The 22,333-nt window shown below is 47.1% G+C and overlaps 1 protein-coding gene across 1 annotated transcript; it reads right to left on the reverse strand.

Moving 5' to 3' along the window:
• Window positions 1-19,476: 19,476 nt before the first annotated feature.
• SOX17 (SRY-box transcription factor 17) lies at window positions 19,477-21,926 on the reverse strand. The gene is made up of 2 exons (XM_004768814.3): window positions 21,388-21,926; window positions 19,477-20,767 (listed from the first exon to the last, which is right to left on the reverse strand). Exons 1-2 carry the CDS (start codon window positions 21,692-21,694, stop codon window positions 19,854-19,856), a joined length of 1,221 nt encoding a protein of 406 aa, XP_004768871.1. The 5' UTR covers window positions 21,695-21,926; the 3' UTR covers window positions 19,477-19,853.
• Window positions 21,927-22,333: the final 407 nt, after the last annotated feature.

The raw sequence follows: 22,333 nt of genomic DNA on the forward strand, positions 1-22,333 counted from the left end.
TTAGGTACACAACTGGTTTGATGGGGCAGAAGCTCTTTGCTTCGTGCCCACCCATGGAAAGACCAGGTCAAATGAACTTAGATTTCTTCCTCATAACATCACTGGCAAAGTCACAGGGCCAGTAAATGAGCTCATGATTTCTCTGGAACACATAACTGGGTCTATCTGCCTGTGGGGCCCTTGGCCTGCTCACCACAGTATGCCAGTTATGTTAGCCCTCCTGGGAGGCCCTCAGAAACCCTCTCCAAAACCGTGTCTGGTCTCTCCACCGTGTCTGAGCATGAAGAACTTCTCTTTCTCTACTTTTGGGGGTTCCCTTTTGCGATCTTCACGGATGGGATTTTTCAAGTCCCACCTCTTCCAGGATGTTTCTTCCCATAGTTCACACTGATCTTCCTGCTTTCAAATCTCCAGAAACCCAAGAGCCTGAGTCCAGTACGTTTGATGTGATATTGCAAAGGGGCAGAGGAAACACTTCTCCGGGAACCCCCTGAAGCTAAAAAACAGTCTCTCGAGCTCACCCTGAGGGAGGAAGTGGGGCGGATCAACTAGAAAGGATGTTGACCCCCACGGGTCAGACGAGAGGAGGGGCCCTCTGGTCAGAGGGAAGTGAGAACAGGGAGTGCCTGGAAGAGATTGTTCATGCTTTAAACCCGGGCCAAACTAAATGAGTAATGAGAAAAAGTGTGCAGCCCTTCACTATATATAGCTAGCCCTAGAGACTCCCTCACTGGGGCAAGAGACTGTCCCTCCTAGATAGTCTTAGGGTTTACTGGTCCACGACAGACACAGTGGTACAGCCTAGGAGACAGCTGGGGAAAAGCCAGGAACTCAATCTTCCCCTTTTTTGATTCTTCCAAGTGGTGTCAGTGGAACAGGATGTAGGGTCCACTTGGGAAGAGGAAGGCCTCCCTTCCGTTGCAAACATGGATGTCTCAGCCATTGGTAATGCACCACTAAGAGAGAGCTGACTCCTGCCTCCACACAATTGTCTGGCTGCAGTGGGTATAGGTTGCTCAGGCATCCTTGGGTTGGTGGAACATGGCATCTGTCTCTGAAAGTCTTTGGGAAGCTCTGCCTCTCTCCATAGTGGGTGCATCTCAGAGTCTCCATAGCTGTATTTTTGGAGAAAAACTTCTCTAGGAAAGGAAAGTTCTGGGAGGACTCTAGCACCCATGTCTCTATGTCCATACACAGCTTTCCTCCTCTCCAGGGAAATTCTGAGGAAGCTAGCCATCTTGTGGAGTTCCAGTTATGCACCAGATACCTTAAACAATCTGGTATTTTGACAGAAGGTGTTGTCCTGGTGACTGTTGATGAGAATTCTAGCATTGCTCTACATTAGGATAAAAGAAGCTCTCTAGGATGTGGGGGAGGGGAACATCAAGTGTGGGAAGTCAGGCACCCTTCCAGGGTAAGCAGAACCATAACTAATGCAAGGTGACTGGGGCTTTGACTCAGGATGTCAATATTGAGGTGATTGAAAGGGGTAAAAAAAATTTTTAAGAACGACTTCAAGTAGCACCTAGTGATCAAGAGCAATTAATTCAAACTGAAAATTCTCAGAAGCAGAATACTGCTAGTAACACTTATCTGTAAACTCTACCACTGATTACAAAGTTGACAAGAGCTGCTCTCTTGCTTGGCCTTGAGCTGCTATCAGCACCAGCAAAATTTCTGAATTCCAGGTCTTTTATCCTAAACTGAAAACAATCTATCTCCTAGTTTCCAGAAGGATGCACACAACTTCCTTCTATCACTGAGAATTTCTGCCACTTCTTCCTCCATATTTTCCATTCTGAGTGAGATTTTCCTGTTTCACTGTTGCTCCATTTTGCATTTCAATGACCTGACCTTTGCTTTCTGGTCTAACTCCCCCTCCTTTGTATCCTGAATGACTTGATTAAATCCACTCATGAAATATGCACAGAGAATGTTCCAGTCTTCCTACCCTCCTCTCTTCCCACAGAGGTGGGGGAAGGGTTCAATAACCACTAGGGAACCCAACCCACTTCTCTGACTACCCAACTCTAGTGATCTTCACCTTCGACCCCTTCGGCAGCCCCACCCTGTACATTATCAGCACTCTGACCCATATCATCTCTGAAATCCCCCTCTGATGCATTCTCTTGTCATTCTGGTTTCTCTTTCCCTTTTTTCCAGGCCTAACATGATCCAGAACTGATTTCCTCCATGCTCATATCCTTTAAACTCCTGAGCCAAAATCTCACCAGTGCTTCTTGGCCCTGTTGTCTGTCTTTCCACTGCTCGTAAAACTCCAGCTTTGGAAGAACCCTTCAGTCCCATCTCTCTGTTTCTACATTGGACCTGCTGTCCATGCAACCCTGAAGATGGGAATCAATCTATGAAATCCATCCCCTTCCCCCCAAAACCAGGCATTCCACAGTACCTCAAGGGCTTTCCAGAGTACACTAAAAACCTTCCAAAATGCACCAAGCGCCTTCAGGCTGGAGTACCTCTTCTCAAGTCTCGGACTCCACCTCTCACTCCCCATCCCCCACCATCTTCTTGGACATGACTCACCTAATTTTACAAGGAAAACAGAAGTGATCTCCTTTAGTTGCCTCACCTTCTCACCCTCATCTCCCTCAACCTCGACTCAGAAACACCTCCCCATACACCACACACCTTCCCCACTTGGCTTTCTCCTCCTTCAAGGCCTCAGGTAAGCATCAGCACTTCCCTGAGGACTTCTTGATCCATAGTTACTGCTCAGTAAGTATCAGTCAGTATTACTTTTATCCCATGTACTTTGAATCCCATGTACAATGAATGCATCACTCTGCTTTCTGGCAGAACATCTTTTATTCTGAACTTTATTACACTGACCACACATCAATGATTATTTATCTACATGCCTGTCCCTCATGCAAAACCACCAGCTCCTTGAGAACAGGGAAAACAGTACAGTATCTGGCATATAATAGACGTTCAGTAAACACTTGGTGAACTAAATACATAAGTAACTGGCTTCTCAGTTAGTTCTGTGATATCAATATGTTCCTCTATTTAATGGCTGTAATTAGAATCACTTCAAGAGATTTTTCAATTTTGAATGCCCTGAGTGCTGGCCAAACCAATGAAGTCAGAATCTCTTAGGAAGAGACCAGGTCTTTTGTTTTTTTGTTTTTTGTTTTTTAATGTTTTATTTATTAATCTGCGGGAGAGCAAGCATGAGGGAGGTGCAGAGGCAGAAGGAGAAGCAGACTTCCTGCTGGGCAGGGAGCCTGATGCAGGACTCGATGCAGGACTTGATGCGGGACTTGATCCCAGGACTCTGGGATCGTGACCTGGACCAAAGGCAGATGCTTAACTGACTGAGCCCACTCAGGCACCCTAGGTCATTTGTTTTTCAAAACTATTCAGACTTATAAACCACCTACTAAAGCTACATTTTTATATGGAATATAAAATTACTGGAATGCCTGGGAGGCTCTGTCTGTTAAGCATTCAGGTCATGATTCCCAGAGTCCTGGAATCCAGTCCCTCATGGGGCTCCTTGCTCAGCAGGGAGCCTCCTTCTCCCTCTGTTTCCTGCTCCCCCGGCTTGTCCCCTCTCTCCTTTCTCTCTCTAACAAATAAATAAATTTTTAAAAAAATAAAAATAAAGACTGATTATAGTCTGCAGCTTGCTTTGAGAACCACTGCTTTATGGGAGGTGGTGAGACTCAGAAGACCTAGCAGATATCTATTCTATTCTGCTCTAAGACATGCCTGACTGTGATCTCCTAAGAGAGACAAGCAAACAAGAAATAAATTCTTGAAACATTAAACAATAAGAAGTTGAATGAGATCAACTCATCAGGTGCATATTGGATGGAGCAGAGGGCTTCTCCCAGCACAAACACAGGCTATGCCAGCTCAAGTCTGTCAGATTTGGAGGGACATACACTCACTGTTTATCTCCCTGATTCCTCCTCTCAATAAGCAGCATAATGTCCCAGTGCTATCATACACATGTGCTTCTAATTGGAACATTTCCAGTATATTAGAGAAAAGCAAGATAACCTCAGGTAGTTGGAAGGGCAGGCTGTGCAAGGATAAAGAGCAGAGCAGGAAAAAAAAAGAAAAGAAAAGAAAAAGAGCAGAGCAGATATGGCTGGCAGGCAAAAATGACCCAAAACTGTCTAGTCTAGTGGGCCTTCTGAAATGACTTTATGGTGTTTGTTCCTGAACTTAGCTTCCCCCCCACCCTTCAAGAAAAGTCTCTAAGAAGGGGTGCCTGAGTGTGGCTCAGTTGTTAAGCCTCTGCCTTCAGCTCTGGTCATGATCCCAGAGTCCTGGGATCGAGCCCCACTTGGGGAATCCCTGCTCCATGGGGGGCCTGTTTCTCCCTCTCCCACTCCCTCTTGCTTGAGTCCCCTCTCTCACTGTGTCTCTCTCTGTCAAATAAATAAATAAAATATTTTTAAAAAGTAAAAATAGGGGCGCCTGGGTGGCTCAGTGGGTTAAAGCCTCTGCCTTCGGCTCGGGTCATGATCTCCAGGTCCTGGGATTGAGCCCCACATTGGGCTGCCTGTTCAGTGGGGAGCCTACTTCCCCCGCCCTCTCTCTCTGCCTGCCTCTCCGCCTACTGGTGATCTCTGTCTGTCAAATAAATAAATAAAATCTTTTAAAAAATAAATAAATAAAAATAATGAACAGTCTCTAAGGCAGTATGGATAAGGGATCAGGGGTCTGCCTCATTTAAGAATTTGGTAGAAATGCAAAATCAGAATTTGTGTTTTAGCAAAATCCCCAGATGATTTGCATGCACATTCCAGTTGGAGAAATACAGTGCAAGGCCAGACTCTGATGTAAAAGTGCCTGAAATTCAGTATTTCTAACAATCTCTCAGGCAATGCAAATGCTGCAGGTCCAAGCAAATAACCCGTATTTGAGATTTCCCTGAGTCAACCAAAAAAATCAGCAGTCACATCTGCAGCCTGCTGTATCTGGTTACCTGTTATGAATCCTTGTGTTTCAAGTGAGAAGAAAACCAATTTCAAGTGGTTTATTATTCTTTTAAAGATTTTATTTATTTGACAGAGAGAGAGAAAAAAATCACAGGCAGGGGAAGTGCCAGGCAGAGGGAGAAGCAGAATCCCCATTGAGCAGAGATCCCAATGTGGGTCTTCATCCTAGGACCCTGAGACCATGATCTGAGCCAAAGGCAGACACTTAACCAACTGAGCCACCCAGGCACCCCTCCAAATGGTTTAAATAGTAAGCACCTTGTATTTGTTCACAAAACTGAAGAATTCAGAAGTATGGCTCCCCCCTCACCTTGAATCACATGGGCTCAGTTACCATCACCTAAAATCTAGTTTCTCTCCTGTCCCTCTCTGCTCTGCCTCGCCCCACAGTGGCATCCTGCCCATCCTCCAGTCAGTGACCTCCAGGCTCTCCCCTCATGAGCACAATTTCTGAGGCTGAGAAGAACAGCAGCTAAGATCCCTCCCTACCTTCTTTTACCTTTCACACAAAAAGTATGGCAATCAACTTCATTCAATCAAGTCTGAAGTGCTGTGCTGAACTCCATTCTGTGGAGCCATTTATAGAAAAGCCTGGACTTCCTCTACCCCAATAGATGGGCTTCTCTCTGTGGCATTATCCACAGGCACCCTGTCCTCTAGTTTTGTGGTCAGCTTTCGCCAATGAGAGATACAATCAGAACTTCAGCAACAGGACAGGAACAGGATTTTTGTCCAGGGCCTATTTTCTGGTCACATTGACAGTGGCTTCATTCCTCTTCTCAAGGCCACAGCCATGACTGGCAGGACCCCTGAAGCTACCATTTTCCTGGGATCCAGTAACAGCCTCTCCCCATTCCCAGTCATGACTGGCCTATGCTCTGAACTAAGGCAAAATTTAGGATGCTTCCAGTCCCTCTGCAGATTCCCTTATACAGATCATCTGTTCCTTGATCTTTCTTCACCCATTTTAAGTATACCACCTGTTTCCTTGGGACCCTGACTGACATTAACACATCTTATTTAGTTTTGCAAAAGAAAATATCCAAATACACAAAATATGTTTAGAGCTTTATTTCCAAATTTACAATGCCAATAACCAAGAACCTTAGAAACAATGATCTGAAATGTAGAAGATACACAGTACATGTTAATTACATGTTTAGAACTAGCACAAAGGAGATAACTTTAGAAGGAAAAAAAAGTGCTTTCTACTACTGCTCATTTTTTTTTCCACTTTATAAAAAAAAAAAAAATTTAGGGGGACCTGAATGGCTCAGTTGTTAAGTGTTCCCCTTTCCGCTGGGGTCATGATTCCAGCGGCCTGGGATGGAGCCCTGTGTCAGGCCTTCTGCTCCATGGGGAGCCTGCTTCCTAATCACTCTCTGCCTGCTTCTCTGCCTACTTGTGATCTCTGTCAAATAAGTAAATAAAATCTTTTTTAAAAAATATTACTTTATGAAATAGGGCGCCTGAGTGGCTCAGTCCTTAAGCGTCTGCCTTCTGCTCAGGTCATGATCCCAGGGTCCTGGGATCCAGGCCCACCCACATCAGCCACCCTGCTCCGCGGCAAGTGAGAGGATGGGGGGTGCTGCTTCTCCCTCTCCTACTCCCCATACTTGCGCTCCCTCTCTCTCTGTGTCTGTCAAATAAATAAATAATCTTTTTAAAAAACTATTATTTTAGGAAATAAAAACTTAATTGTAAAAAACTTTATTGTTTTTTTAAATCAAACGTTAATGTGAAAATAAATGCAATATATAGAAAATGGGAAAAGATGGATTTTATATATGTTTAAGCAGAGCACATTTTTGCATCTACTTTGAGATGTTAACAACGTTAATTAAACGTTGTTCTTACTCAAATGTTCATTCTGAGAAAGAAAAGTTTCATATTTTGTGACAGTTGCAGCAATACACCGTAAACTGACAACGGAACTCAGAGGACAGAGCCGGGAACTCCGGCCCGGGCCCGCACCCGAGCTGTCCGAGCTGGGGGAGACAGTGGCTCGGACCGGCAGGCGGGGGAGTTCAGGTCGGAGGACCTGCTCGGGTCCCCGCGGTCGCGGGAGGGCAGAACCTTGGGAGAAGACGTTGCTGGCGAGCGCATCACCCCGTAGTACACTTTCAGGGCACTGGGGGGCGCCGGGAGGCCCCCACATTGCCGGGCGGTGGGGTTGGGGCCCAAGCGGGGGTGCCTGTGGCCGGCGGGTGGCTCCGAGGGAGGGCCCCGCATAGTCGGAAGGGTGTAGGAGCCCACGGACACAGTCCCCCAGCAGCCGCACGGCAAAGAAGGCAGAATTCAGCTCCATGTGGTCCAGCAGGGACCTGTCCGGCATGGGCAGCCGTCGGCTGGGGGCGTGCCCAGTCCCTGGCAGTCGCACTAGTGGCCTCCGCGGCGGACCCTCGGGGAAGCCCTGCTCCGGGAAGGACAAGCACATGGCCTTGTGCCCCCCTGGGTTTAGTAGTCGGGGGTGGGGGGTAGAACCAGTTCCGGTTACCCAGCGCAGCACGCCCTCCTCCAGGAAGGCCGCTTCTCCGCCCTAGCCCGCCTTGACGAGGACAGAGTTGCTTCCCAACTCTAAGTGCGCACATCTCTCCAACCCGAGAGAAGCCGGAAAAGCGGCGCCCCACAGGCTTTTTTATCCAAACCACGAAAGTGTGACAGTGCAGGTTAATATTAACTATTATGCCAGAACAGGAACACCAGGAAGTCAATTAATGATTACTGGGGCAGATTTCACCACTTCGACCAAATCAGCGTGCTGGGACGCCATCTCAGTCTTGCGATATTAGGGTCCTGGAAGGACAAAGCTTCCTGGAAGGGCCAACACCTGCCCCAGTAGGGTAGGCAACTTAAGGAAAGTCTCCAGAAACAAGTACGGCCAGCGGAATGTATGGACCATTTGGATGGGATGGGACACGGAAAGAACGGGTCTTTTATGTAAAAGATGCACCTGGGGCATGCACTTTCTTCCCCTTTTCCTCTTGAGTGAAACGCCCTCCCCCAGAGTCCCCTATATTTGAAGTGCAAGTATTCTCACGTGCACACAGGTTTTGCAGGTGTGAGAGAGAGTCTTAAGACTCTTAACTGTTCATTGAAGGGATTAAGTCAAGATACAACCGTATATTGGACCTGAGCTAGGACAATGGGGCAGATCCCACTGAAGAATGGAGAGAACCACCCTCCAGGTAAATAGAAGTTCATCTATATACAGTTAACTGAAAAGGCAAGCTGCAGAATAGTAGGAAAAACGTAATCCCATTAGTTGGGGAAGGGGAAGGAGAAAATCCTACATGTCTTTAAGATTGTAGATGTGGAGAAAACGTTCCCAAGGGAAATCGGGATTTCTAAGCAGTCACTTGCTCTGAAGTTCGACTGGGACAGGAATAATAGTTTTCCCTTGGTTTGGTACTTAAATTTTTATTTTAAAAAAGGAAATTAATTTTTTTAATAAAGCTATTTATGCAGAAGACAATTATCCTACATTGGCAAGATGATAATAAAGTCTGGCCATTTTATTCCTTCTGTTTAAAAACAAAACAAAACAAAACTCTCCCTCCACATCAAAAGACTGAAAGCGGAATGAGCTGGAACTCTACAACTAAAGGTCACCGTGTCTGGCTTCTCTAACCCAGATTTCAGCATTAAAAACAAAACAAAATAAAAACGCTCAAGATTGCAGCTTGTCTCGCTTGAAATTCTAAAGCTTTTCACATTTTTCTGAAAAGTACTGTTGAATACGTTTCCAGCGCCAATTAATAATAAGCAGTTTTATTTGTATAAACCTCTCAGTTTCTTACCGGAGAAATGAAGAAGGAATCAGTTCTTTCATAAGAGCATTCGAGTTTTCTTTTTTAGGAAGCCATGCCTGATTAGATGATATATTTAAAACCTTTCCCCAAAGCGCAAAATTTCATGTTACCATTTAAAACCGAAGGTGGTAGATTTTTCTTGACCCTCTTTGTTTAATTTCGTCTCCCGCCCCCAAGATAATTGTGCACTTGCCGGCCAGTTGTTTCCCCAGAGGTAAAACTGCCTCCAGGAAGAAAGGTAAAGCCACCGACTAACGCACCCACGCGGATTTTCCCGGAGCCCCCCTGCAGACGCCCACTCGTCTCACGTGCTTCTCAGTTATCGGTGCCTGAGCCCGCGCTCTCTCTCTTCCCGGGCGTCCCGCGCAGCTCCGCGGCCTGCGGGGATCGGGTCTCAGAGCAAGCCAATGGCACTCAGGTTCGGCCACACCTTGAAGACGCCGGAAGCGAGACTGGCCCTAGGCTCGACCCGCCGCCCCCGCCCGCGCCCAGCTGCTCACTGCCGCCTTGCCCTACGCCTTACTATCCCCGAGGGGGCTGAGCGACTCCGCCCAGGGCGCAGATGCCCAACCTGGCCATCACCGCGGGCAGCGCGCTGCGGGTCTGGCTCTGGTCGCCACCGCTGCGCCACAACCCTCGGCCTGAAAAGCCGCCTCCCTCGGGCAGGGGAAGGGGGTGGGAGCGAGGGTGGGAGAGGTCCCGTGGGCTGCTCGGGTCTTCGGGGCCCGCAGCCGCGGCAGTACCTGGACAGTCCCAACCCACAGCGCAGCCACCGTCCCTTGTTGACCCAGTGACAGTGCGGGAGCCCGGGGAAGCAAGCCCTTTCTGCACTGATGTGACACATAGAGAACCGCCGCTCCAGCCGCCCAGCCCCACACGTGCTGCAGCGAACTCGGGAGCCGAGCATCGTTTTACCCAGCCACTTGCCGGGTAAAACGAAGCCTACGGATATTAGGTTTCATTTTCCGGTAGGCAGAAAATAGCATGCCGAGACCCAAATCCCCTTCTCTAGTCAGAGGATAGTCAGTCCCGTATGTCACGTCCAGATGACCTTCAGAAGTCTCCACGCGGCAGGCAAGCTCCCGAACCAGTATAAAAGGGAAGCCCTTGTTCCAACCTTAGAATCGGATTCATTTTAGGCCGAGTATACCCGCGCTGGACGGGCACCAGGGCCATAAAGCTAAGGGCTCAAACGCCCCTAGGCAAGCGCACGACGTCGTATTCTGTTACCAGGGTGGCCTTGCTGGCCTGCTTTCCTTGACACACACTCCGGGCTTCGCCCCACCCCCACCCCCACGAAACCTAAGATCTTAAGGTATTTTTCCGTCTAAGTTAAAGTCATGGCAGAGTCTTGTTAAAATGTTCCCCCTGAATTAAGGGCAGCCAGAGTGCCGATTCCCCGCGAGGGCAGCGTAGCGCCCTAGGCTTGCAGTGCCTCTTCTGCTCCCAGACACCCGCGCAGGAGGGGAGGGCCGCTGCCTCCCCCGGACTTAGGACGCGAGATGGAGGGGTGGGAGTGGAAACCGACCTCGTAGTTTACAGATGCCCCTCTACACGATTGTAGTTTGTCTTCGCGTAAAGCTTCGAGAATATTTCTTCTCTTTCTCGGTGGGTGTAAGAAGGGTGTGAATTTAAAATTACGACCAGGCTGGTAAGTAGTGCCTCTCATTTGGAATTCACTGAAATGCTAAAAATTGGATAGCTTTCCGTATAACAAGTGCATCCATATTCTATTGCATCTCTCTTGCCACCAGAGAGGAAAGAAAAGAACAGAAAGGAAAAGAAAAGAAAAAGAAAAAAGAGAAGAGAAGAAAATTCGGAAAGGAAAGGAAAAGAAAAAGAAAAAAGAGTCTTTACCAATACACACTTTTGGGGTGCCTGGGTGGCTCGGGTCATGATCCCAGTGTCCTCGCATCCAGCCCCACATCAGTCTCCCTGCTCAACAGAGAGCCTGCTTCTTTCTCTCCCTCTGCCTACAGCTCTGCTTACTTGTGCTCTCTAACTCTCTGTCAAATAAATAAATAAAATCTTTAAAAAAAAAAAAAAAAAGACCAATACTCACCTTTGCAGAAGAGAGGAGTATAGCTGGGAGGGAGCATCAATATCCTTACCGTTCACAGTGGGGAGCAGGACTTCCTGCCTTTGTGATGAGAATGGGTGTGTGGGTGTGTAATACTACTACTTTAAAAGGCAATGGCAATCAATAGAAGAAATGGGAATAATGGGTATCCACCTTCGTGGATAGAGCTACAAGAGTAGGAAGTCAGTGTCTCAAACTGATAAACACAGAATGAGCTGAGCGGGCATATTAATTAATTAAGGTCCAGAGGAGGAGTTATTAATGTCTGTAGATAACACTTAGTAGAACCTCCCTCCCCCAAAAGGATTGGTTGACAATGGAACTGGGGTTAGGGAAGGATGGAATCTTCCTACAACTCTGTTTATATTATTAGCCCATCTGTAATGTTGTTCTTTTGTGAGCGTGTGCATCATTAAAAATTTTAAATTATTTTTAAATGATTAAATAAAAACTACACTTTCTATACCCACACTCTCTTTACTGAAACTACAAACTTGTAATTCTTTTTTCTTATTCTCTTCTCTTCTCTTCTCTTCTCTCTCTCTCTCATATAAGGTCACCAAGCCCTTTTCAGTTTAATATGTTTGGTCTGTATGTGTGGCTGTAAGCCCTACCAATGTTTTCAAATGTCCAAACGGATTTATTTAAATAAACAGAAGAACCCACTACCTAGGGAACAACTACAAAATTGTTCATTTCAAGGATATCAGAACTTTCTTCTCTTCATCCCCGCTACCATAGCCCTAAGGAAAGAACTAAGGACTGAGTGATTCACAAACCTGAGTATCAAGATTCATAAGCCTGAGTATCAAGTTTCACTGTTACTTGGAACTGCTGGCAGTGAGAACTGATTTCTCAATTTGCTGTCCTTCCCCATACCAGTCTGCTTATTCATCCTCAAGAATGCCAATGCAGTTTGTCCTAAAAAAGAAAATGCTATGCAAATATGATTCAGGACTTGACAAACTGTGATTGGTGGGAAGAAGGCTGGCCTGAATGATGAATGTTAGCAGACTTGATATTGCTTTCTGTGTGTCCCAATTACCCGACCTTTGATAAAGACCTTGAGACTTTCATGTGAAATGGAAACATAGGAATCGAAGTGACAGTTATTCCTATTCTCATCTGATAATCAGTCTGTGCAGTGCAAAGTTCATAGTGAAACATAGATGATCTGTGTATCCAGCTAATATGGACCGTCTTAAAATTCTGAACCCACTAATCAAAGCACCAGGGGAGGTGAGTTCCCGTTGTCTTCTCTTTTCCAATCGAATAATGAAATTGAATCCTCCAACTCTGCTGGGATAGATAGAGATACACAAAAGCAAAAGGTAAAGAAAGCAATCCTTTTAGAACAAACTCATTTGGTACTTACAATAATCCATGAGGAAAACAGGGCTTTTATCATTATGCCTATTGTCTTTTCAGATGAGCAGACTGGAGTGCAGAAAAAAAATTAGTGACTTCTCCAAACTCACAAAGCTAAGTTGTTGAACCAGATTAACTTCTGACTCAAAATGCAGAGCCTTCTTTTAGAACACTGCCCTTCTCTACTCTTTGCTCCAATATCTTATTCTCTTGTGTCCTTAAATTTAATGTTTGAACACACTTTTCAGGAAAGAGGAGTTATAGCAGGACTATAGGAGAAAGGCAAAGCAGGAACTCCTGAATTCTTCATGAATCCCCAGTGGAAAACTAAGGTATTAACTAAGAAACATGTACTTGGGCAATTTTTGAGTACTCATGAGGTTCCTGGTCAGGTGATACAAAGTGAAAATGGACAGTGTTTGCCCCAGGAGCTCTCCTGGTAGCCAGAAGAATGAGACAGACCAGAAAACTGCTGAGCTGACTGCAAGCCTGCCACAATTCTTCTTTCCCTTGCCTAACAAGAGATCAGGTATAAGGGAGGGCACTGATTCCCAACAAAGTGAGCTTTGACCGTGACCCTGGAAAAGGCTGGGTCCACATGTCTACTGTTACTTGTGCTCATCTGAATCGCTACATAGAATAACTTCATAAATCAGCTTTTTTGAGCAACTTCAGTTTGGGGATTAATTATGAATTCAACTTCGGCAAAGTGTTTAAGACTTTGATTAAAGTGGAAAGACGGGCCCCTGGATGGCTCTGTGGGTTAAGGTTAAGTGTCTGCCTTGGGCTCAGGTCATGACCCCAGGGTCCTGGGATGGAGTCCGTGTCAGGCTCCCTGCTCAGTGAGGAGCCTGCTTCTCTCTCTCTGCCTGTCGCTTCCCCTGCTTGTGTGCCCCCCAACCTACACTGGCAAATCAAATTAATATTTTTTAAAAAGTGGAAGAAAACAAGACCCTTCAAGCTAAAATGTCTTTAGCAAGAATTAAGATGTTTAAAAGTTTTTTTGTAGTGTTTTGTTTTGTTTTTATTAAGCCCAATTGTTGTTTGGACCTGAGCTGCAGAGAAAGTTATATTAAAGCACATCATTGTTACCATAGCAACAACTTATTTAGTATTTGCTGTATACTGTATGCTGTATACTAAGAAATTTTATACTACACTAAGAAATACTATTAGACTATTTAAATACTGTTTTATACTGCATTAAGAATTTTTAATACCAAGAGTGCCTGGATGGCTCAGTTGGTTAACCGTCTGCCTTTGGCTCAGGTCACTGAACTTGGAGTCCTAGGATGGAGCCCCACATCTCATTGGCTCCCTACTCAGTGGGGGAGTCTGCTTCTCCCCCTCCCTCTGCCCCCATTCTCATTCTCATACTCTCTTGCTCACTCTGTCTCTCAAATGAATAAATAATATCTTTTTCTAAAATAAGAATTTTTAATATCCAGAATCTTGAATAAAGCTAGTGGTTAAGTTTCCATGTTTGCGCAAGGGGGGCAGTGCAAATTGAACTGTTGATTCACATAAAGCTGCCTAATAATTTAGAAGCAAGCACACAACAACTTTCTCATTAAAAGAAAGGGATGTGTGGGTGTTATAGTGGAAAATTAAAGAGACACAGTTGGTTCCCAGGTCAGAGGCCCTGAAGAAATGCTTTGTCTGCCACTGGCTCATCATGTGGAGGAACAGGAATCAAACACCCCTCATGCTACTCCAGATGGGGCTGGGTAGGGACCTCAATACCTCTTTTCTTCAGATGGATATCCTGGACTCAGAAGGAAGCACCCTCTAAGCAGGAAGAAAAAATTTATGCTGAAATAATGGGTATAAAATACCTCTCCCTGTCCAGTATTACCAAAACAAATCAAAGGGGAATGGGGGCGGGGGGAATGTTGAACATCTATTATATGACAGACACAATTCTGAGTATTAAAAATGAAATGAAATGGGACCTTTTAAATGTTATAGAGATGATATATTTTGGTTCAAAGCACCCCATTCCATTTGTTCTGTATTCCTTTTGCTTGGATGTGCTTTTCCTCATATCAGCCAGCTGGTAAAGAACAAGCCAATGCACCACAATACGTTGCCCTCCATAATGCCCACCACCAGGCTCACACATCCGCTCACCGCCCCCCCTCAGTTTGTTTCTCAGAGTCCACAGTCTCTCATACTTCATCTCCTCCTCTGATCTCCCAGTTCACTTTTCCTTTCCTTCTCCTAACGTCCTCTATGCTATTCCTTATGCTCCACAAGTAAGAAAGTAAGGGATAGAATGTAAAACTTGGCGAACACCAAATGCACACAGCTCTCTTTCTTCAGCCAACTCAGTGAAGTGACCGGAAGTGGCAGTCTCTGCAAATGTCTTTGCAATGTGATTCAAATGAAATGTGCAATAATCCTCTGAGATAAGAATAATAAGTGAAAGATACAGTTTCACTGTGATATCATCTATTAGCTACTTATATAAGTAATAAGTTTATTTGTAATTTATTACACCCACCCTGGTAGCTTTAATAGAGATGTAGTCAGTGTCTGTGAGAAGGAAAATATCCTCTTACTTTTTATCTGGGTCTCTCAAAGGTGTGTAGACTATGCTGGCATCAAGTCAGGCTATCCCAGTCTATTTCTACCTCCTGACAAACTTGTAAAGTACTCAGAAGCAAAGATGGGCCGGGGAATGGGGTGGGGGGTGAGTGTTGGAGGCAAGCAACACATCCTTTGTGTATTTGCTTCCAAAATTAAGTACTAAGAAACTGAGATGCATTTAATTTCTTTACAAACCAGTTACTAGCTGCCACTTCCGGTCACTTCACTGAGTTGGCTGAAGAAAGAGAGCTGTGTGCATTTGGTGTTCACCAAGTTTTACATTCTATCCCTTACTTTCTTACTTGTGGAGCATAAGGAATAGCATAGAGGACGTTAGGAGAAGGAAAGGAAAAGTGAACTGGGAGATCAGAGGAGGAGATGAAGTATGAGAGACTGTGGACTCTGAGAAACAAACTGAGGGGGGGCGGTGAGCGGATGTGTGAGCCTGGTGGTGGGCATTATGGAGGGCAACGTATTGTGGTGCATAAGTGACCACTATAGTAGTGGGTATCTGGGTGGCTCAGTTGGTTAAACAAATGTCTGACTTCCCCGTGGGTCCTGAGGGATGGAGCCCTTCCCTCCTTGTTGGGCTCCCTGCTCAGTGGGGAGTCTGCTTCTTCTGCTTCTCCCTCTGCCCCTTCCCTTGGCTCATTCTCTCTCTCTCCCTTAAGTAAGTAAGTAAATAAATAAATAAATAAATAAAATCTTTTTTAAAAAAACTATATTGATGTCTCTGACAGGTCCCAATGCCCTTTTCATAGTTTTTCCACCCGTGCCCACATTCCTATAGTTAAAAATAAGAAAGGGTTATTTAAGGTTAATACCTGTTTCAAAACCCATCACTGCATAACAGAGCTCCCCCAAAACTCAGTAGCTCATAAATCATTTTTTAAAAGTCTTTAAAAAATTAAAAATAAATAAACAAAAAATTTTCCCCCGATGCATTGCCCAAGCTCATCTGGGTATTTATTCTTCTGGCCTCTCTTGATTTACAAGCAGATGGAGTCAGCTGTCAGTAAGGCTGAGCTCTCGACCTTCACAGGGAGTCACAGGGCTTCTCCTTTCCATATGGTCTCTCCAAAAATGGTCTCATCACCCTGGTAATTGCACTGGTTCCCAGTAGCTCAGAGCTCCCAGGAGTACAGGAGATAACCTGCTAGGCCATCTTAATGGTTTGTTCCCCAGCTGACACCGCCATCACTTTTCTTCCATTCTGTTGGATTAGAGTAGTAAGTCCAACCTAGATCACATGAGGAATTTATACAAGGATATAAATACCCAAGATATGGTTCATGGAGGTCAACCCTGAGGACTCACTACTGCCACCATAAAGGTGAAAATCTGTTCACCTTGGCAGGGCATCATGAGTTTCCTTTATACTTCGAGAAAGGGACATACCAGTCCCCGTGTTCCTTGATACACAGGTCTCAAGACAACATAGAAGAGACAACTCAGTAGAATGAGAGCAGTTTTGCTGTGTCCCTTTGTGTTTTCCAATATAGGGAAATTGCTGTTTTGCTTTATGCTGGGATGTCAAGCTTTCTAACAAGCTTCACCATCACAGTTTCTAAATCTGAGGGTTACAGGTTGCCACAGCCCTTGGATGGGTTGCCAGGAGTCATGAATTGCCTAAAATTATGTCTAAAATACTGTGTGTGTCTGTGTGTGTAGGATCCTGGGGAGGGACTTCTGGCTTACCTCAGACCATGACCTAAGGTGAATTCAAATTGGCAAGCAAGACCGCTGAGAGTGCTTACAGCTTCAGGAGCAGTACAACCCTGCATTTTTTTTTTTTCACTTTTTTTTAAATTTATTTTTTATTTTCAGCATAATAGTATTCATTATTTTTGCACCGCACTCAGTGCTCCATACAATCCGTGCCCTCTCTAATACCCACCACCTGGTTCCCCCAACCTCCCACTCCCCGCCCCTTCAGAACCCTCAGATTGTTTTTCAGAGTCCATAGTCTCTCATGACCACCCTGCATTTTTACCTCCTGCCTTACTTCTCCAATAGGGGAAAAGCAATGGGTCTTTTATGGATTTGTTTCTACAGTAATACAGAAAGCAGTCACTAGCTGCCACCTGAAATCATCTCATCAGAGTCTGCCAGAGGAAAAAGAGGTGGAATGAGCTGAATACCTATACTCCCAAGAATTATTGTGAGCACTAATTCTCGTTTGTTGGGGCTAAAGGCCCCGGAATTGCCTAAACTTTTTTAGCTTATTTTTTTTTCCCACCTGTACCTGGTGAATAGTTAAGAATGTAACTTAACAGGATTTTAATTCTCTGCCCCCAGCCCCACCCAGCACTCTACTTTTCTCCTTTCCTCTTTTCCCTACTTATCTATTTTGTAAGACATAGCGGCCAAGGGTACAACTTAGTCTCCTTGCGCCAAGTATGTGCCAAAATGCCTAGTGTGATCTCAACCGGAGACATGGCCTTGAACCTGAGCAAGTGAGGCCCCTCTGCTCACTTTATCTGCTAGGAACTTGGGACATCCTGGGGAAGGAACTTACACTGGAAGCAGAACCTGTTTAGGGGCAAAGGAATAAAGAATGCGGAAAGGGTAAGACAAGAAAACTGGATTAGATGGTAGATCTAACCCAGGAGTGAGCTTCAGAATTTCAAATTTTTAAAAAAGATTTTATTTATTTATTTGACAGAGAGAGTGAGAGAGAGGGCAAGAGAGGGAACACAAGCAGGGTTAGTGTGAGAGGGAGAAGCATGACTCCTGCTGAGTAGGGAACCTGATATAGAGTGAGAGAGAGGACAAGCAGGGTTAGTGTGAGAGGGAGAAGCAGGACTCCTGCTGAATAGGGAACCTGATATAGGGCTCCATCCCAGGACCCCGTGATCACGACCTGAGCTGAAGGCAGAAGCTTAATGACTGAGCCACCCATGCACCCCCAGAATTTCAAATTTTTAATGTGACCTCTACTATGCAACAAAATGGACTCAACTTTCCTTACTGGTCCTTTTGGTCCCAAACATTTTAGGGACACCCTCCGAAAAACATCCAGGGACACCCTCTGAAAAACACACCTTGCCATTTTTTCAAGAGAACACAGAGTCCTTTCTTTTTTTTTTTTTTTTTCCAGCCAATCATTTCAACTCAGATATTTCTCTCCAAGATAAATTCTTTAAGCTATTCTCCTACCCCTCCCTTTTCTCTATAGTGTTTATCAGTATGAAGAATTATATAGTTTCTCACCACCAGCATGCCAGTCTCCCGGTGCCCACACATATACCCTGGCAAGAAGGAAAACAGTGATTGAGTGTGTTTTAAGAACTTGTTGGGGTGCATGACTGGCTCAGTCAGTAAAGCATGCAGCTCTTGATCTAGGGGTTGTCAAGCCCCACTTTGGATATAGAGATTTCTTAAAAATAAAAACTTTTAAAGAAAGTGTTAAGAATTTTTAACACTAAGTTTTCACCACTTATGTGGCAGGTGAGGGCTCCAGTGCCTCCTTTCCTCACTTGCAAAAGGGGGAAAACAGCATCTCAGTTTACAGGCTTGATCAGGCTCCAACTTGGTACAGAAATGACCTTGACCGAAACACCTGGCACTGGAAAGTTTGTTAGAAGTCATCCATTATGTCTCAATCTGCAAAATCTGATGGATAGGGACACAGCAGTTACCACTGCAGCACACAGCAGGGACTAAACCCTCACTTTGTTTAACAGAGAGAGAGAGAGAGAGAGAGAGAGAGATCCCAAGTAGGCAGGCAGAGAGAGGGGGAAGCAGGCTCCCTGCCAAGCAGGGACCCCCCCCCCACCATGGGGCTCTATCCCAGGACCCTGAGATTGTGACCTGAGCAGCAGGCAGAGGCTTAAGCCATCCAGGAGCCCCTAAACCCTCACTTTTACAACCTGTGACTTGGTTTCTTCCCTACAAGGGCAGAATAGTGATACCTGAGTGCTGCAGCTTTAGCTGCACTTGTAAAGCACACTAGCTACAAATCATCACCGGGACTCTCCAAGGCTTAAGAACTGCTCCTGTCAGGAAATGCAATGCACCAGGTACCCAGTTTATAGGAGAGCATCCTATTAAAATTTCAGAAGCAGAATTTCCTTCAAAGTTAAGGTTACAATGCACATTTTCTTTTTATTAATTCCTGTGAATAATTCGTTCAAATTATTTTTAACCATGCAACACTACTTCCCAAGGTTTAGACATGTGAGGACTGGCAAACTCAGTGTTGAGAGGAAGTGTACAGATGACTCCTGGTGAAAGGTAGACAAAGAAAAAAACCAAACACCTCTTTAGTTCAGTCTCAAGATTCAAACTAGAAAACTCAAATTCCTTAAATGTTCTCCTCTGGTGAAAAAAAATGTAAGAAAATTGAAAATACTTAAGAGTGTTAAGATTAACCATTACTTTTTAGAAACTAGGATCACTGAAATGTATAATGTATAACATAGGTTCATTTCCCCTAGGTTTTTCTACCTTGCAAAAAACAAAACCTTAGATATCCAACATTCATTTTTAGGTTTTATCCTCGGATTATTTAGTTCTATGAATATAAGAGAACAAGAAATCTGCAGCAACTATATATTAAATATCATTAAAATGTTCCCAATGCTACCAATACTTAACCTTCATCTTAAAAATTGGCTTTGGTGACAGAGGCACTTGCAGAGCGAAAAAGTAGGATTCCAGATTTTATTTTTTTTTAAAGATCGAGAAAACACACCCAGGACAAAATGTTTTTTTGATCAATAAATTCTCAGAAAATAGATCAAGTTATTCTGGGACACATTCAAAACTGGTGATCTTGAACTGGGAAACAGAGTTTTCACAACGCAACTGTGGGAAACAAGTATCTGAACAAATCTTAAAACACGACCTCACATTTTTCTCCCTCCAACTGTTCAAGTGGCAGACAAAATAAATTACCATAAATTATATGCCTAGGCAACTTAAAAACAAAACAAAACAACATGAGGCTGAGGATTTCCTTAGCCCCTCCAGGAAGTGTGTAACACTGTGCTTCTGGCCTGCAGGCTTGATCGGATAGGGGACCTGTCAAACGTCAGGGTAGTTGCAGTAATATACCGCAGAGCTGGCATCGGACACCACCGAGGAAATGGCCCCGTGGCTGTCTGGGAGATTCACACTAGAGTCATGTCCCTGGTAAGGGAGACCCATCTCGGGCTTGCACACGAAGTGTAGATACTGTTCAAATTCCGTGCGGTCCACCTCCCCGAGGAGCTCGGCGGGCTGATTGGGGTCCGCGCCGTCCCGGCAGGGCAGGGCCTCGGGAGGGGGCGACGGCTGCCCGGGGCCGGGTGGGTGCTGCTGCGGCTGCATGGGGAAGCCGCGCCCGCCGCCCGCCGCCGGCGAGCTAATCGCGTTGTAGTACAGCTGCAGGGCGCTGGAGGGCGCCACGTGGCCCGGCATTGCAGGGCCCGCCTGTTCCAGGCCTAGACGGGAGTGCATGGGGCCGACTGGCGGCTCCGGGGGCCCCGCGTAGTCCGAGGCCTGTGGGTAGCTGTAGGGGCCGGCCGCTGGGCAGTCCCCGGGCATCGGCGCGGCGAAGAAGGCGGGATCCGGCTCCACGCCGTCCAGCGGGGACGTGTCCGGCGTGGGAAGCGGGTAGCCGTCGAGCGGAGGCGCGCCCAGTCCCTGGCAGTCGCGGTAGTGGCCGCCCATGTGCGGGGGCAGCAACGGCGGGCCGGCAGGGAAGCCCTGCTCGGGGAAGGGCAGGCCCAGGCCATCCATGGCCACGCGGCCGCCCTCGGGGCCCAGCGTGGCGGCCTGTGGCTCGGCGAGGCCGTGCAAGAAGCCGCCCTCCACCCGCTTCAGTCGCTTCACCTGCTTGCGCCTCCGCGGCCGGTATTTGTAGTTGGGGTGGTCCTGCATGTGCTGCACGCGCAGCCGCTCGGCCTCCTCCACGAAGGGCCGCTTCTCTGCCAGAGTCAGCGCTTTCCACGACTTACCTGCATAGGCACAGGAAGGTGGAGGGGCGCCGGGATTACTGTCCGAGCTCCCGCTCCCAGGTCCCAAGGCCCCACCAGGCCCTACCTCTCTCCTCCAACTTTTAATTGAGCAATTAGAGACGCGAAGAGGGCAGGTTAAGAAGTGCAAGTCTCCAGAGACTGAGTGGAGTCCAAACACTTGCGGGAGACAGAACATCTTGGGTCCTCTAAGGGCAACCCTCCCTCTCTTTCAGCCTCTAAGAAGTGGCTTCCCAGGTCACCCATTCCCTGTCTTTCAAGGACTTGAAAACGTCCACCACTCGGGGAGGAGTAATGGGGGAACGGGCAGGACCAAACCCGCTCTGTTCCCGTGATACTCGCGCGGTGGCCCAGACGCGCAGGAAAGCCGCCTCCCCGGAGCCGTTGTAACCGCGCCCCCGGTCACCCTGGTTACCCGGGCTCCGACTATGCAGACCGTTTGGAGAGTAGGGAGAGGGGATGCGGGAGGAGAACCGAGGGCCACAGGGAAGGGCCCTGAAGGCAGCGCATCAGTGGCCTCGAGGGCAAGGCACGCACCCCCTCCCAGGTTCAAGGAAGCGGCTTCGCGATCCCCACCGCCCAGGTCTTGAGCTCGGACTCACCCAGCATCTTGCTCAACTCCGCGTTGTGCAGGTCGGGGTTCTGCTGCGCCAGGCGCTTGCGCTCGTCCTTGGCCCACACCATGAAAGCGTTCATCGGCCGCCGGATGCGAGACTCGCCCTTGGCTCGGCCCGCCGGCCCAGCCGGCGCCCCGCTGTTCGCCACCGCCTCGCCCTTCACCTTCATGTCCCCAAGGGGGCTCAGCGACTCGGCCCAGGGGCAGGCGCCCAGCCCGGCCATCACCGCGGGCAGCGCGCTGCGGGTCTGGCTCTGGTCGTCACTGGCGTACCCCGCATCCGGGCTGCTCATGGCGCTCCAGCCCTGCCCCGCGCCTCACAACCCTCCGCCGGACACGCCGCCTCCCCCGACCCGGGGGAGGGGGTGGGAGCGAGGGACAAAGATGCCCCGTGGGCTACCCAAGTGTCCCGGGCTCAACACCGCTGCCGACGTTCCTGGCCAGTCCCAGCCGCAAACAGCGTCCCGCCGGCCCAGTGACACTGCGGGCGCCCGGGTCCGCGGGCCCTTTTCTGCACTGATGTGGCCAATGGAGTGGCGGGGGCGGGACGGGCGAGAGTCCTTAGGCCCACGCCCAGCCAGCCGCCCGAGTCCCAAGTCTCAGCTCAACCCCACGCCCGCCCTTTCCCCTCCCCCCGGCTCCGCGCCCAAGGTTACACCTGCCCCCGGGAAAACTGGCTGAAGCCGGGCTCTGGCGCCACATTCCCTCCGACCCGGGAAAGGGGACTCCTGAAAAACCTTCTGGAATGTTGCCTGTACCTCTGGATAGAAGGACTTGGCCACGATAGTTCGGATGAACACACAGAGCATACACCTTTTCCCCCCTTAAATATGATATTTCTATAATTTGGGTACTATGCATCTATTTAAAAAGAATAAATCTATGTATGTATATACCATATTCAGAAAGATTTTTAAATTAGGTGGGAAGAG

Source organism: Mustela putorius, unplaced genomic scaffold (assembly GCF_011764305.1).
Source record: "Mustela putorius furo isolate JIRA1106 unplaced genomic scaffold, ASM1176430v1.1 tig00000151_pilon_pilon_pilon, whole genome shotgun sequence".
Taxonomy (NCBI): domain Eukaryota; kingdom Metazoa; phylum Chordata; class Mammalia; order Carnivora; family Mustelidae; genus Mustela; species Mustela putorius.

What these genes read in the sequence shown, in the direction of transcription:
- SOX17 (XM_004768814.3), bottom strand. Translation starts at nt 21,694, where the DNA reads ATGAGCAGCCCGGATGCGGGGTACGCCAGTGACGACCAGAGCCAGACC. An exon ending in GGAGTTGAGCAAGATGCTGG is followed by an intron (nt 20,768 to 21,387) that starts GTGAGTCCGAGC and finishes GTGCCTATGCAG; the next exon opens with GTAAGTCGTGGAAAGCGCTG.